The 14,451-nt window shown below is 38.0% G+C and overlaps 2 protein-coding genes across 6 annotated transcripts in view; both read left to right on the top strand.

Annotated features, from left to right (window-relative positions):
* Positions 1-14,451, top strand: part of HEATR5B (HEAT repeat containing 5B) — a 124,208-nt gene that overhangs the window by 29,814 nt on the left and 79,943 nt on the right. For all 5 annotated transcript variants that reach the window (XM_062209252.1, XM_062209249.1, XM_062209250.1 and 2 more), the window contains 8 exons: positions 1,324-1,573; positions 5,440-5,595; positions 6,162-6,412; positions 8,103-8,214; positions 11,138-11,290; positions 12,343-12,442; positions 12,798-12,907; positions 13,692-13,855. In XM_062209252.1, coding sequence (XP_062065236.1) covers positions 1,324-1,573; positions 5,440-5,595; positions 6,162-6,412; positions 8,103-8,214; positions 11,138-11,290; positions 12,343-12,442; positions 12,798-12,907; positions 13,692-13,855 — 1,296 coding nt within the window. The remainder of the gene's footprint in view (positions 1-1,323; positions 1,574-5,439; positions 5,596-6,161; positions 6,413-8,102; positions 8,215-11,137; positions 11,291-12,342; positions 12,443-12,797; positions 12,908-13,691; positions 13,856-14,451) is intronic.
* Positions 8,566-10,139, top strand: LOC133772591 (elongation factor 1-alpha 1-like). Its single transcript, XM_062209246.1, has one exon. The coding sequence runs from the start codon at positions 8,633-8,635 to the stop codon at positions 10,019-10,021; it is 1,389 nt and encodes a 462-aa protein (XP_062065230.1). The 5' UTR covers positions 8,566-8,632; the 3' UTR covers positions 10,022-10,139.

Below are 14,451 nucleotides of genomic sequence, written 5' to 3'. Positions count from 1 at the left end.
AGGTAGCTTGAAACATTTAACCTCTTTTTTTTTTAAGATTTATTTATTTGAGAGGTGGAGTTAGAAGAAGAAACAGAAGGAGAGAGAGAGATCTTCCATCTGCTGGTTCACTCCCCTAATGACCACAATGGCCGAGGCTGGGCCAGGCTGAAGCCAGGAGCACAGAAATTCCTGTAGGTCTCCTCCATGGGTGCAGGGACCCAAGCACTTAGGCCATCCCCCCATGCTTTCCCAGGTATATTAGCAGGGAGCTAGACAGGATGCAGAGCAGCCAGGACTCGAACCAGCACCCATATGGGATGCGGGTACTGTAGGCAGCGGCTCAACCGGCTATGCACAACACCAGCCCCAAGATAGTTAATCTTTTTTTTTTTTTTTCAAAGATTTATTTATTTTGTTTGAGAGGTAAGAGTTACAGAGAGAGGGAGAGATGGACAGAAAGGTCTTCCACCCACTGATTCACTCCCCAAATGGCTGCAATGGCTGGAGCTGGGCTAATCTGAAGCCAGGAGCTTCTTCTGGGTCTCCCACATGGGTGTAGGAGCCCAAGCATTTGGGCCATTGTTCACTGATTTCTGAGACCATAGCAGAGAGCTAGGTCAGAAGAAGAGCAGCTGGGACTCGAATCAGTGCCCATATGGGATACTAGAACCGCAGGCAAAGCTTAGCCTACTACACCACAGCATTGTTCTCCAGTGACTCTATAGCTAAACATATTGGTTATTGCCCTGACTGGATTTACTATAATAATTAGTTACCAGTGAATTAAGCAATTAATTGTGACTTAGAATTATGATTTCAAAGTAATAATTAGCACCAAATATTTATGGCTAATGATCTAATAATAATTAACTCCTAATAAGATGTTGTAGTTCTTCATGATCATAGTGAAAATCACAACAACTGTACCTCATCCCTGAAACAAATTCAGTGTAGAAGTAAACCACTTTTACCATGCAGAGGAAGTCATAGGAAAGTGTTTTGTAGCTGTAGTCAGTGTTTGTTTTGCTTGTTAAGGTTTTCTTATTTCTGTAATGTGTTACATTGATCACTGGGTGAATTCAGCTTGCCTTCCCTCCCTTCCCATTCTCTATGTTCTTCACGAAGCCATTATCCTAAGACCTCATTTTAGTCGAAGATACTTTACCAGTAATTCCTGTGCTAGAAGTATTAAAAAAAAAAAAAAACAGAAAACAAAACTCAAATTTTCTCTATTTTAATCTCAAACATAATTTATTTTTGTTTTTTTCTATAGTTGCTTTATCTATAATTTCTGTTCATGTACATAAATTTATCTGAAATTGTATGCTAATCTGTTTCTAGGCATATGTTGTTTTTGTAACAACACTGGGTGGTCAGTGGTTGGAGCGTAGCTTTGCTACATTTTTGTCCCACGTTCTCGATCTGGTTTCCCATCCTCGAGCAACACAAACACATGTTGAGGCTGTGTACTCTAGACGATGTGTCTCCTTTATCCTGAGAGCTACTGTGGGAAGTTTGCTGGGTGAGAAAGCCCAGATTGCAGCTGCCAAGGAAATATGCCAAGCTATAGGAAAACAAATGAAAGCAGTGGGTAAGAAATGATGTCATAAAAGTGTGTTGCTGATGACCTCAGTTATCTATTTCTCTATTTACTCAGATCTGGCTAGTTTATATCTTCCTGGACTGCATTTCCATGGTCATTTTTGTTGAATATTTTTATTTAATATTAAAACAATGTACAATGACAATGAGATAGGTCAAGATTTGGTTAGCACATTTCTAAGATTACATTTTCTGTTTATTCTTAGTCCCCATACTGATTTTACAACCCTTTTGCTATGCAGCAGTGTACCTTCCTGTCTTCAAGGAATAGTCAGTTGTCATTTTTTCTGCTTTGTGTATATTGTTTTATAAACATATTGCTGTTGTTTTTCTCTCCCCTAAAATGCTTAATATGAATATTTATGAGGAATAATTGCAGGTGGTTATTAGCCACCTGTAGGATATATTTTGAAGCCTCAGTAATCCTTTTTTTTTTTTCACTTGGAAACTTGTTTTCTTTATTAATGCCTAGAAAAGTCACAACTAATTTATTACCTTAACATGTCCTAATAAAGTAAACACAAGTATAAACAAAACCAAATAAAGCAAACAACATGAAGGCCATATATCATTATATAATGATTATTGTAACATGATCATTGTCAGTTTCAATACTCATATGGAATTATCATACAAAATATTGCTTATTTTGTCATGCAATTGAACAGTGATCTTAAAAATATATAATATAGGCATCTTACAATTTGCTCACATAATATAAAAAGCAAAATTGAATTTTCAAATCAAGTTAAGTCTTTAAAACCAAACATATATACACAAAGTGTATGAATTATTTTGTATGAAAATCTGCTGGATATATGCCCCTCTCTTACTCCACTTACAAATCAATTCAATATAAAGACATCCTTTTAAAAAGATTTATTTATTTTATTCAAAAGAATGACAGAGCCCGAGATTATATCTGCTGGTTCACTTTCCAAAGGCTAGGGCTGCTCCATGCTGAGGCTAGGAGCCAGAAATTCCATCCTGGTCTCCCAAATGGGTGGGCAAGAGCCCAAGTACTTGGGCCATCATCTACTGCTTTCCCAGGCAATTAATAGGGAGCTAGATCATAAATGGAGCAACTGGGACTCAAACCAGAGCTCCTATATAGGATACAGGCATCTCAGGTAACAGTTTATCTTTTTTTTTTTTTTTTTTTTTCCAAATTTATTTGAGAGGTGGAGTTACAGAGAGAGGGAGAACGGTCTTCCATCCGCTGGTTCACTCTCCAAATGGCTGCAATGGCTGGAGCTGGGCTGATCCGAAGCCAGGAGTCAGGCGCTTCTTCTGGGTGCAGGGACTTGCACTCGGGCTCTGTTGCCTCCTAAGTACATTTGCAGACAGCTGAATTGGAAGTGGAGCAGCTAGGACTCAACCACATCCATATGGGATGCTGGCGCTGCAGACAATGGCTTAACCTGCTGCACCACAGCACCTGCCCCAGAATATCATTTTTAAATGCATAAAGCTAATTGAAAATTATGAACTAAAGAATGTTTAAGTTAATGAGATATATCTATTTGGTAATGCTAAAATATTAATCTCTTCTAGATTCACAGCTTGAAAAAGATTTTTACATGGATTTGTTGAAAAATTGTTGGGATGCCACGAGCACTGTGCCAAATAGTAGGAGTGAAATAGTAAGCCAGATCCAGGTAACACCTGTGTTGAGAGAGTTTAGACTTTAATAGCGAAAAGGGGCCAGCTTAGTGGCATAGTGGATTAACTGGCGCCAGCATCCAGTGTGAGTTATGGCTCATGTCCTGGCTATTCTTCCTGTTCAGCTTTCTGCTAATGCTCCTGGGTAAGCAATAGAAGGTGGCCCCAGTGTTTGAGCCTCTGCACCCATGTGGGAGACCTGGAAGAAGCTCCTGGCTTCAGCTTAGGCCAGTTCCAATCCAGCTATGCAGCCATTTGGGGAATGAAGCAGCAGATGGAAGATCTCTGTCTCTGTCTCTCCCTCTTTCTCTGTAACTCTGCCTTTTAAACAAATAAATCATTTTTTTAAAAGATTTATTTATTTGAAAGAGTTAATAGTGAGACAGGTAGAGACAGAGAGAGAGAGGAGAGATCTTCCATCCACTGGTTCACTCCCCAAATGGCTGCAGTGATCAGGACTAGGCCAGGCCAAAACCTGGTGCTAGGAGCTTCTTCCAAGTCTCCCAAGTAGGTGCAGGGGCTCGAGCATTGGGCCATCTTCCGCTGCTTTCCCAGGCTTATTCGCAGGGAGCCGGATTGAAAGTGGACCAACTGGGACTTGAACCGGTGCCTATATGGGATGCTGGCACTGTAGACTATGGCTTAACCCACTGTATCCCAGGGCTAGCCCCTGCATTATGTATTTCTATAGTTTATTCAAAATGAATGCAAAAAGTGCAAAAGTTTTACTGTCATTTAAAGGTTAATAATGTTATGGTCATAGATTAGCTGCTTGATTTTATAAAATCATAACAGCAGAATTAAATGCAGTGATGTATTTTGAGATTTTATGGACCAGAGTATCTTTCCAGTTAGTTGACAAGAGATCTCTAGTTTGTTCATATTAAATATATTTTAATTCTAGCAGTTTAGATGTCTGTGTCCTACATTGGAAGGCTTGGATTCTATTCCTGGCTCCAGACTACAGCATCCTACCAATACAGGTCTTGGAAGACAGCAGTGATGACTCATCTTAGTAATTAGGTTCTTGCCATGCACATGAAAGACCTAGATTGAGTGCCTGGCTCCCAGCTTCAGCCATGGTCCAACCCCCAACCTTTGAGGGCATGTGGGGAATGAACCAGTGAATAGGAGCTCACTCCCTTGCTCGTTCTCTCTGTCTCTTTCACTCAAGAGAAAAAAAAGAGGGTGAGAAAGATCAATGCTAATAACTTTGAGGGACATTTCAGTAAGAAGCTCTAAAGCCAGTTTCCTGTTGATTTACTTTTTGGTCAGTAATTTGACAATGATGCCTCTAGTATATTGGAGTGCTTGAGATAGTAATAGTAGTAAAGCAACAGTAGGGGCCTGCGCTGTGGCATAGTGGGCTAAGCCTCTGCCTGCAGCACCAGCATCGCATGTGGGCATGGTTTGTGTCATGTCCCGGCTACCCCTCTTCCGATCCAGCTCTCTGCTATGGCCTGGGAAAGCCATGGAAGATGGCCCAAGTGCTTGGTTAGGCCCATGTACCCGCATGGGAGACTCGGAAGAAGCTCCTGGCTCCTAGCTTTGGGTCAGCCAGCTCTGCTGAGTGAACCAGCAGATGGAAGACCTTTCTCTCTGTTTCTGACTCTAACTTTACCTCTCAAATAAATAAGCAAAATCTTTTTTAAAAAATAAAGCAACAGTAGTATTTGCTTAAAATTTATTGGATGTGTACTGGGGGCAGCATTGTGTTAGATTCTTTATGTATGCACTGCTTTCTTAATCAATTATAGTACCCCTTGAGAAAGGCATGTTTAAGCCCTTTAACTGATGAGAAAGTTAAGATAGAAAAGTTGAATGTTTTGCCTAGTCTTACATAGCTAGTATGACATGTGGAATTGGGATTTGAACCCAAGTCTTCTTTGTCCAGAATCTGTGCTTTCATAAGATAGCATGGATTGCTGCTGCTTACTAAAATTCAGTTGTATTCCTAGAAGCAGTCAAATATATATCATTGTGTATATTTTTTTGTATTGCCATTAGGTCATTAAACAGTATTTGTAAGTCAATCCAGTGTTTACTTATACAAGGTTCTTGCTGAGAAATAACTGCTTAGGATTTTTAGCATTCAAGGATCAACTGGAATGACTGAAAAGAAATTGTATAGACTAAGAAAATTGCATTACAACTCAGTTCACCCATGTCAAATATGTGATTTTGTGTCTACAGAAGCAGTAGTGAATGATACCAGTGGTGAAAACAAATCTGGGGCTGCAGACATTGCAGCAAGCCAGCATGTGATGGTCTGTGCCCTCCAGGAGCTCGGGAGCCTAGTGCAGAGCCTCAATGCCACTGCCTCCCCTCTGATTCAGGAGGCCTCTATAGGTATGGCATTCAGTTACTTGCTGGGATGTTTTCTCATTGTTTTTCAGGGTGATAAGTGTGATTGGTATTTAACTCTGGATTAAGTTTCTTATTATTTTAGTTAGCAATTTAGATCATTGGGTTGTATTTAATTTTCACTAGGGAATATTGAACTAAATAGTGAAATAAAGTTGGGAGAGAAATCAAAAACAGTCATGATAGTTGTTTATAATTATAGACAAAATTTGTTGAAGACCTTAATTTTACATCAGCATTTTTGTTTTGTTGGATATAATTGTACTATATTTTAGAAGCCATTCTTTTAAAGCACTCTGTTAATGACTAATGCAAGAATTTCAAAAATTCATGCAAACTGAGTATGATGAAAAAAACTATTCATGGATTTCAAAACTTTTTGCACCAGAATAAACTATTAATACCTTTGTCCATGTGTTCTTGGCAAAGGTATGAAACTACCTGTGTGAAATTGTGGTCATCATGATTTTAATTGTTTTATACACAACCCTTGGGTTTCTGAAGCTGTTTGACTTTATTTCAGAGTCAATTTCTGAGTATTTCTTTTCTAGGACTTTTGGAGATTGTAACTTCAGTGCTTCTTCATCCAAGTATGGCTGCTCGACTCGCCGCTGCATGGTGTTTGCGCTGTGTGGCTGTGGCATTACCTTTCCAGTTGACACCATTTCTAGACAGGTGTGCAGAGCGACTCAACAACTTGAAGACTTCTCCAGAAGCTGTTAGTGGATACAGCTTTGCAATGGCTGCTCTATTAGGTGGTGTTCATCAGTGTCCTTTGGGCATTCCTCATGCTAAAGGAAAGGTATGAGGGAGATCCAAGATTTGTGAACATTATCCTGTGGACTTTGGTCATTATTGTAACACTGCTGTGTTTAATATTGAAATGAATGATTAAATCACAATAGTTTTTCTTTGGTAATATTAAGTATAGTTTTCTGTGAGCATTTTAAATTAAGTTTGATATTTAATTCTGATACAGGAATAACACTTCTTGTCTGGGTGTGGTATCATTTTATAATTTGTTTTAGCTGAAAAAACCTCATTGTAATTACAGTTGTATACTGCATAATGACCTTTTGGCCATCATTGCACTGCATGTATGACAGTATATACCAGATAGCCTTAGTATATAGTAAACTCTACTATTTAGGTTTGTGAAAGCATACTCTATGATATTTGCACAATAATAGAATCTTGTAAGGAGCCATTTCTCTGTATAAACCATCATTAAGCAATGCATGACTGATCTTAAAAAATTAGTTTTTCTTTCAACTTTTAGAAATACAAAATCACATGCTTGTATTGAGAATATGCTATTGCCATATTTAGCATTTTGCTGATAAAAGTAGGCTTTCTGTTATGTGCTACACTTATGGTTTCTTCTTGGGAATCTTAAGTGTTTTTGTAAATATTATTTGAAACTTTATATAGGCAGATTTGGGATAGCTTTTTAAATCCTTATTTTTTTCTGGAATGTTAGTCCTGGGTCCATTCATTCTTCTGAGTCCCAAAGCTATGACACTAGTCCAGGTTTCCATTTTCCTTTGTCTTGATTGCTTTCTCATAAATTACCTTTCTTAAAGTTTTTTTCTCCTGTCTTTCTCATGCCTCGTTTGTATTTCACAGTTCAGAGAACTTTAGGGACTGCCTAGTACTCAGAGAATAGAATATAATTTCCTCTGTTTGGTACACTGGTCTCATAATTTGCTTTTACTCCTTCTCCTTATTCTCAGGTTCTACTCAGATTCATCATCTTGCTTTCTTCTTGTGCCTTGTTTTCAGTCTGTAGCAATACTAACCATTTGGCATTAGAATTTTTATCCCCTTCTTTTATTCACTTGTACCAAACTTCAGGTTTTAAGGGTTTTTTTTTGGTTTTGTTTTTAGAGGCCCAATTTCAAAGTCTGTTTCTTTTCTGAAGTTTTTTAAAAACCACTCAATGTATAAAAGCCTTTCCTTTTGCTGATAACTACTACATCTGTGCTGCTATTTTATCATTTAATCATGTGCTGTTTTTACTTCTCATTTTCTTATGTCTTTTCTCTCTGGACTGTAAGCTTTGTATGATTAGTTTAACAGTAGGTGTGTATGGGAGTTTACTAAGTCTTTGAACATAGGATAGTAGTCCCATAATAATAGTGTTTATTAAATGGTTACATACATGAGCTAGCATTGTTCTGAGTACTGTGTTAACCCTTGCAAGAGTGGAAATTGGTGATCCTGTCTTATCATTGAGGGCTTTAAGGCAGGGAGGTTAAGTTGTCCCCAGTTAGAAAGTTAGCAAATGGAAGAGTTGGTATGTGAATACAGGCAGTCAGATTCTTGAGCTGGGGTCTTGTCAGAGTCATCAGGAAAATCAAGGCTGAATAGGTCTTAAGGTTACCTCTCTGCAAACCTGTTAACAGCAACATCTCCAAAGGACAACTTCTTTTAAAATAAAGTATACTAGTTGGCTGTTCAAATTAAAATCTAATTTGAAACTTCTCTTGCAGATGGTTGTTAGCATTGCTGAAGATCTTCTGAGAACTGCTGCCCAAAATAGCAGGCTGTCTTTGCAACGCACCCAAGCTGGATGGCTTTTACTGGGAGCACTTATGACTTTAGGTATAATTATATTTGAATGGGATTTTTGTCTTATTCTGTAACTGTCAGGAGATTCTCAAGCAAATTTAATTTACAGTATTAAATTTTACATTTTAGACTTTAAATGAAGTTGTAAAATGATTAAGCTGTTTTTCTTCACCATTTGGTGCTAAATTTCTCTTTTTGGTAATTTGTGATTAAGTACATTTAATGAGAATGTTGTTAAAATTTTTGCCATTACCATCAGAATAACTATTGTCTATCTGTTTAGCTTAGTGTTACTCTAAACAGATGAGAATGTGGGAGGTCAAATTCCATCCTCAAAGTGAAGACAACTATGTGATTTTAGTAGCGTGATAAAACCATGCTTAGCTTTTTCGCAACGGGTTTGCCGCCAGAACACAGGTGTCGTGAAAACCACCGCTAAATCAAAGCCAAAATGGGAAAGGAAAAGACTCACATCAACATCGTCGTCATTGGCCACGTAGATTCGGGCAAGTCCACCACCACTGGCCATCTGATCTACAAATGTGGTGGCATCGACAAAAGAACCATTGAAAAATTTGAGAAGGAGGCTGCCGAGATGGGAAAGGGCTCCTTCAAGTATGCCTGGGTCTTGGATAAACTGAAAGCCGAGCGTGAGCGTGGTATCACCATTGACATCTCCCTGTGGAAATTTGAGACCAGCAAGTATTACGTGACTATCATTGATGCCCCAGGACACAGAGACTTCATCAAAAACATGATTACAGGCACATCTCAGGCTGACTGTGCTGTCCTGATTGTTGCTGCTGGTGTCGGGGAATTTGAAGCTGGTATCTCCAAGAACGGGCAGACCCGTGAGCATGCCCTTCTGGCTTACACGCTGGGTGTGAAACAACTAATTGTTGGTGTTAACAAGATGGATTCCACTGAGCCACCCTACAGCCAGAAGAGATACGAGGAAATCGTTAAGGAAGTCAGCACCTACATTAAGAAAATTGGCTACAACCCTGACACAGTAGCATTTGTGCCAATTTCTGGTTGGAACGGTGACAACATGCTGGAGCCAAGTGCTAATATGCCTTGGTTCAAGGGATGGAAAGTCACCCGCAAAGATGGCAATGCCAGTGGAACCACACTGCTTGAAGCCCTGGATTGCATCCTTCCACCAACTAGACCAACTGACAAGCCTCTGCGTCTGCCGCTACAGGACGTCTACAAAATTGGTGGTATTGGCACTGTACCTGTGGGCCGAGTGGAGACTGGTGTTCTCAAACCTGGCATGGTGGTAACTTTTGCTCCAGTCAACGTCACAACTGAAGTCAAGTCCGTCGAAATGCACCACGAAGCTTTGAGTGAAGCTCTTCCTGGGGACAATGTGGGCTTCAACGTCAAGAACGTGTCTGTCAAAGATGTTCGTCGTGGCAACGTTGCTGGGGACAGCAAAAATGACCCGCCAATGGAAGCAGCTGGCTTCACTGCTCAGGTGATCATCCTGAACCATCCAGGTCAGATCAGTGCTGGGTATGCCCCTGTGCTGGATTGTCACACAGCTCACATTGCTTGCAAGTTTGCTGAGCTGAAGGAAAAGATTGATCGTCGTTCTGGAAAGAAGTTGGAAGGTGGCCCTAAATTCTTGAAATCTGGTGATGCTGCCATTGTTGATATGGTTCCTGGCAAGCCCATGTGTGTCGAGAGCTTCTCTGACTATCCTCCTCTGGGTCGTTTCGCTGTCCGTGATATGAGACAGACGGTTGCTGTGGGTGTGATCAAAGCAGTGGACAAGAAGGCTGCTGGAGCTGGCAAGGTCACCAAGTCTGCCCAGAAAGCTCAGAAGGCTAAATGAATATTATCCCTAATACCTGCCACCCCAGTCTTAATCAGTGGTGGAAGAACGGTCTCAGAACTGTTTGTCTCAATTGGCCATTTAAGTTTAATAGTGAAAGACTGGTTAATGATAACAATGCATCGTAAAACCTTCAGAAGGAAAGGAGAATGTTGTGTGGACCATTTTTTTTGTGCGTGGCAGTTTTAAGTTATTAGTTTTTAAAATCTACTTTTTAATGGAAACAACTTGACCAAAAATCTGTCACAGAATTTTGAGACCCATTAAAACAAAGTTTAATGAGAAAAAAAAAAAAAAAAAAAAAAAAAAAAAACCATGCTTAAACAGTATCGCTGGTGCTGCATTTGTGGGGCCCACCCTTAATTTGCTTTACTTTCATAAGTGATATGACAAATCTGAGATATAGGCAAAGGTTAGGTAGTACAGAAACACATAGTATCATTATGATGAGCTGTGTCCACTTTTTAGTTCCTGTGTTTAGATGCTACTATGAGAAGTGTGTGTGTGTGTGTGTGTACCACAAAACTACTCACCATATTAAGCTTCTGTCTATTGAATAGGTGACTTGGTTTTCTTTTCTAAAGGAAATAAATGATAACTCTTTTCTAGAAATTTATGTTAAGTATGTTGTTAAATGAATTCCTTGGCAATGTAAATATAGGTTCCTAGTTTTGAATATAGTGCTGTTACATAACATGGAATTAATCATATAAATTGTCCCTCAAATGGTGGTATATACATACATGTATGTGAATGGGAGTGGGTGTATATGTTTATGAACATGTGTATTTATGGTAAGGACTTCATGTGACTTGTCCCGGATATTTTCACCATTGAGAATATGTATGACCTGCCATTCTGAATATAGTGAAGATTTTTAAATTGCCTTTTATGTTTGGATGCTAAAAATATTAATGCCTTTATAATACCTTTTGTGCTTTAATAGAATACATGTTTTATTCACTGGATAAAAACATTTTGAAAATAATGTTAACTTTGGAGGAGTGAAGTGACAATGTCAAAGCTTGTTTGGGACCCATTTACCTTCATTTGTAACGTATGATATAATTACATCTGTATATATACATTGTTCTGTATTCTCGTTTTCTTGGTTAGGACCATCAGTTGTTCGTTACCATCTGCCCAAGATGCTGTTATTGTGGCGAAATGTTTTCCCTCGTTCTTTAAAGGAATTGGAGGCTGAGAAGGCCCGAGGAGATTCCTTTACCTGGCAGGTAACTTTGGAAGGTCGTGCTGGAGCTTTATGTGGTAAGAACCAAAAGCGTTGTACTTAAAAATATTATTGCATTTTTAAAATGTTTGTAAAGTAAAAAAAAAAATCAGTTTCATTGTGTTTTACTCTATTATTTAAATGATAAATTTGTAGACTTTCAGATTTAGAAACGTTATATAACTGTAGTGTGCTGATTTTGTAGTAGAAATGAAGCTGGGACTCTGAGAAAGAGGCTAGAGTTGGTGATAAAACAGTAGCTAGAACTGGGGGCCTCTTGTTCCCAGTTGTTACATTTTACATCTTTAAAAGAAGCACTGAGTCACCACATTAAAAAACTGTGCATATTTATAGGAAAAAGAAGCTCTGGATTGTCAAGGTTATGAAGTTTACCATTAGTCTGTCCTTAGTGGACAAAACAGCTATTTTTTTTACATAATTATCAAGGCTGCAAGATTGACACATTTTTCAGACATCAGTGTTAACAAAAATGATGGATACAGTTGTTTTTGTCTGGGAGTCAGCAACTTACCAGAAAGACTTAAGTGTTGTTTAATTTAGGAAAGTAGAATCACATTGGGTGTCCCTGTTCTTGTTTTATGTCAGAGTAAAAACGCTGCTTTTTTCAAGAGGGAAAGAGATGTATGTTTAACCATAACAGTGGCAGGGCAAGGGGTCAGTTTTGCTTCTGTACATTAAGAGGTGTTTTAGTCTTCACTCTCTCGCTAAAATAATGAGTGAAGATGCTGCTTTTCACTGGACCACTTTGTTCACTTCTTTGTCTTAACACTGCTTTCTTTGTGATCATCTGAGTTCTGTAGAGTTATAGTCTTCTCAGTTCCCACTCAGAGAAACCTCCTTAACAAATAGCTTCCTTCTTTCCTTCTTTTTCTGCTGTCCACCTCCCTCCTCGTCTTTTCTGGGCATTTTTCTCTGTAGTTCTTGCTGGGTTAGTTTTTGATAAGACATGGTTTCAGAACCTTGTATTTTATAGTAATTGAGAACTGCAAATGCCTTTATGTAATTTTATAACTTTATTCCTTGCTCACAAAAGCTGCTCTAAATCTGTCCTTCAACCATTTTTGTCCAGCTATGAGAAGTTTTGTTGCACATTGTCCTGAACTCCTAACTGAAGATGTGATTAGAAAATTAATGACCCCAATTGAATGTGCCATGACTATGATGTCACAGTAAGTGAACAATTAAGATAAGTTAACATCCTATTTTGTATAGAAATAAATATTTATTTATATATTTCTCGGCTATATTTTGTACTTCCTTCTGGAATCATGGGGGAAACATAAAAACTTTATTTTTGTAAGATGACCTTAAAAATTGCAGTAGTAATATGGGTGAAACACAACTGTATTTTGAAGTGTTCTACTTCTAACTGTTATGGTCCCCTAACAAACTAAAACAAAGGTGTAATATTTATCAATGTTCTTTGGCAGAACATTAATACATTGCTGAAAAATACATTGCTAAAAGTTTGTAAGTAATACTTATTCTAGTAAGCTGATACCAACTGTGCTTTTCTTATTTTAGCATTCCATCTGTAATTAAAGCTCATGGCGCTCATCTGAAAGCCAGTGCTGCAATGGTCCGTTTAAGGCTTTATGATATCTTGGCTTTGTTACCTCCAAAAACTTACGAAGGTAAATAAAAATTTCAGTGTCTGACAAAAGTTCCTCGTGATGCCTTTCTAGTTCTTCACAGCGTCACAGAGTTCTGATAAGACGTTCCCACTGACTAGCACAGGAAGGTGACCATTCATAGAAGGAAGTTGACACTACTTCTGTGTTTTAGCCCTCTACATATGTTAGCTGCTGTGACCCTAACCCAGCTTAAGAGGGTACTTACTCTTTTTGTAGATGAAGAACGATGGGCAGAGAGGTAAAGCAACTTGCTGGTCTTAGAGCTAGTAAATAGCAGAGCTTGAGTTCAAACCCAGTGGGTTTATCTTAAAAAATCTGTGCTTTAAAAGTGCTTCATAGACACTGTAATGCAGCCAATAATTTAGGTAAATAAAGGGTCAATAATAATGTACTTTGCAGAAATCAAACACTATATAAAATATTAATATTAAACCAACTGTTGATTTGTTTCCAATACAGCCATGTTCAAGAATTTTGGTATGTTCCGGTATAGTATTTGCACATTATTGGGCAATGATTAATAAATAATCATGTCATTATAATGCACCTTTCCTCTGTTAGAGTTTTTTGGTTACTTTAAATAATTTGCGACAAAAGAACTACCATAATAATGAAAAAGAAAGTACCATTACTGTATATTAAAAATATTTTAATATAGATTTTTAAAAAGGAACATGAACTTAATTATTTTATTCTTATTAAACATGTTGCCACTCTTTGTGGACAGTGATTATAATTTTTGTAAAAATTATTTTGTAATCTGATTTAGAGTTTTGTTTTATAGGATCTTTCAATGCACTTCTTAGAGAACTGGTAGCAGAATTCACTTTGACTGACAACTCCGCCAACACAACCACTTCCCTTCTCAGATCCCTCTGCCATTATGATGATAGTGTTCTTCTTGGCTCCTGGCTTCAAGAAACTGATCATAAGTCAATTGAAGACCAGGTAATAAACCATGCAGGGAAATGAAATACCAGCTTAATCTGAAACAGTGGTCCTATTATGTATTGTTACTTAAAAAGAAAATAGTATAGGCTGAGGTTTAATATAGACTGAGATTTAATTTTCTTCTAGCTGTCTTGGACACTGAAAGATAGCATCTTGGTGGTGGATAAAGAGTCAAAAAGGAAAAAAGCAATAGTTAGAATTTGGCCAGTTGTCTTTACTCAATAGTCTTTAAATTTACGTGCTCCAGGGTGACTGGCAAAAATCAGTTCTAAATGACTTTGAGGTTATTGATGTTCTTTTTACTGTGTTGTAACAGTTGTGACAGGTGGGAGAGGAATAAGAGTTAGTAGGAAAAAGATTTAGAACTTCTTTTGCCAACTGAATACATTATTTATTACTTTTAAAAAAGAGTGAATGAAGTTTGCTTTTTAAAAACTCTTTGTGGCTTTAGTGATTGCAAATATTATTTTGCTCAGAGTTTTGTGGATTTAGTGATTGCGAATATTGTCTTGCTCACATGTTAAAGAGGATAGTATAGTGATGTTTTAGAATGCATGAGACTTCACATTGTGTAAGGAGTTACTGGTGACTTT

This window comes from Lepus europaeus, chromosome 13 (genome assembly GCF_033115175.1).
Source record: "Lepus europaeus isolate LE1 chromosome 13, mLepTim1.pri, whole genome shotgun sequence".
NCBI classification, from domain to species: Eukaryota; Metazoa; Chordata; class Mammalia; order Lagomorpha; family Leporidae; genus Lepus; species Lepus europaeus.
The sequence above is the reverse complement of the archived record's forward strand: the minus strand, read 5'-3'. Positions and strand labels throughout refer to the sequence as shown.

Coding starts and splice junctions, on each gene's coding strand:
- LOC133772591 (XM_062209246.1), top strand. CDS start 8,633: ATGGGAAAGGAAAAGACTCACATCAACATCGTCGTCATTGGCCACGTA.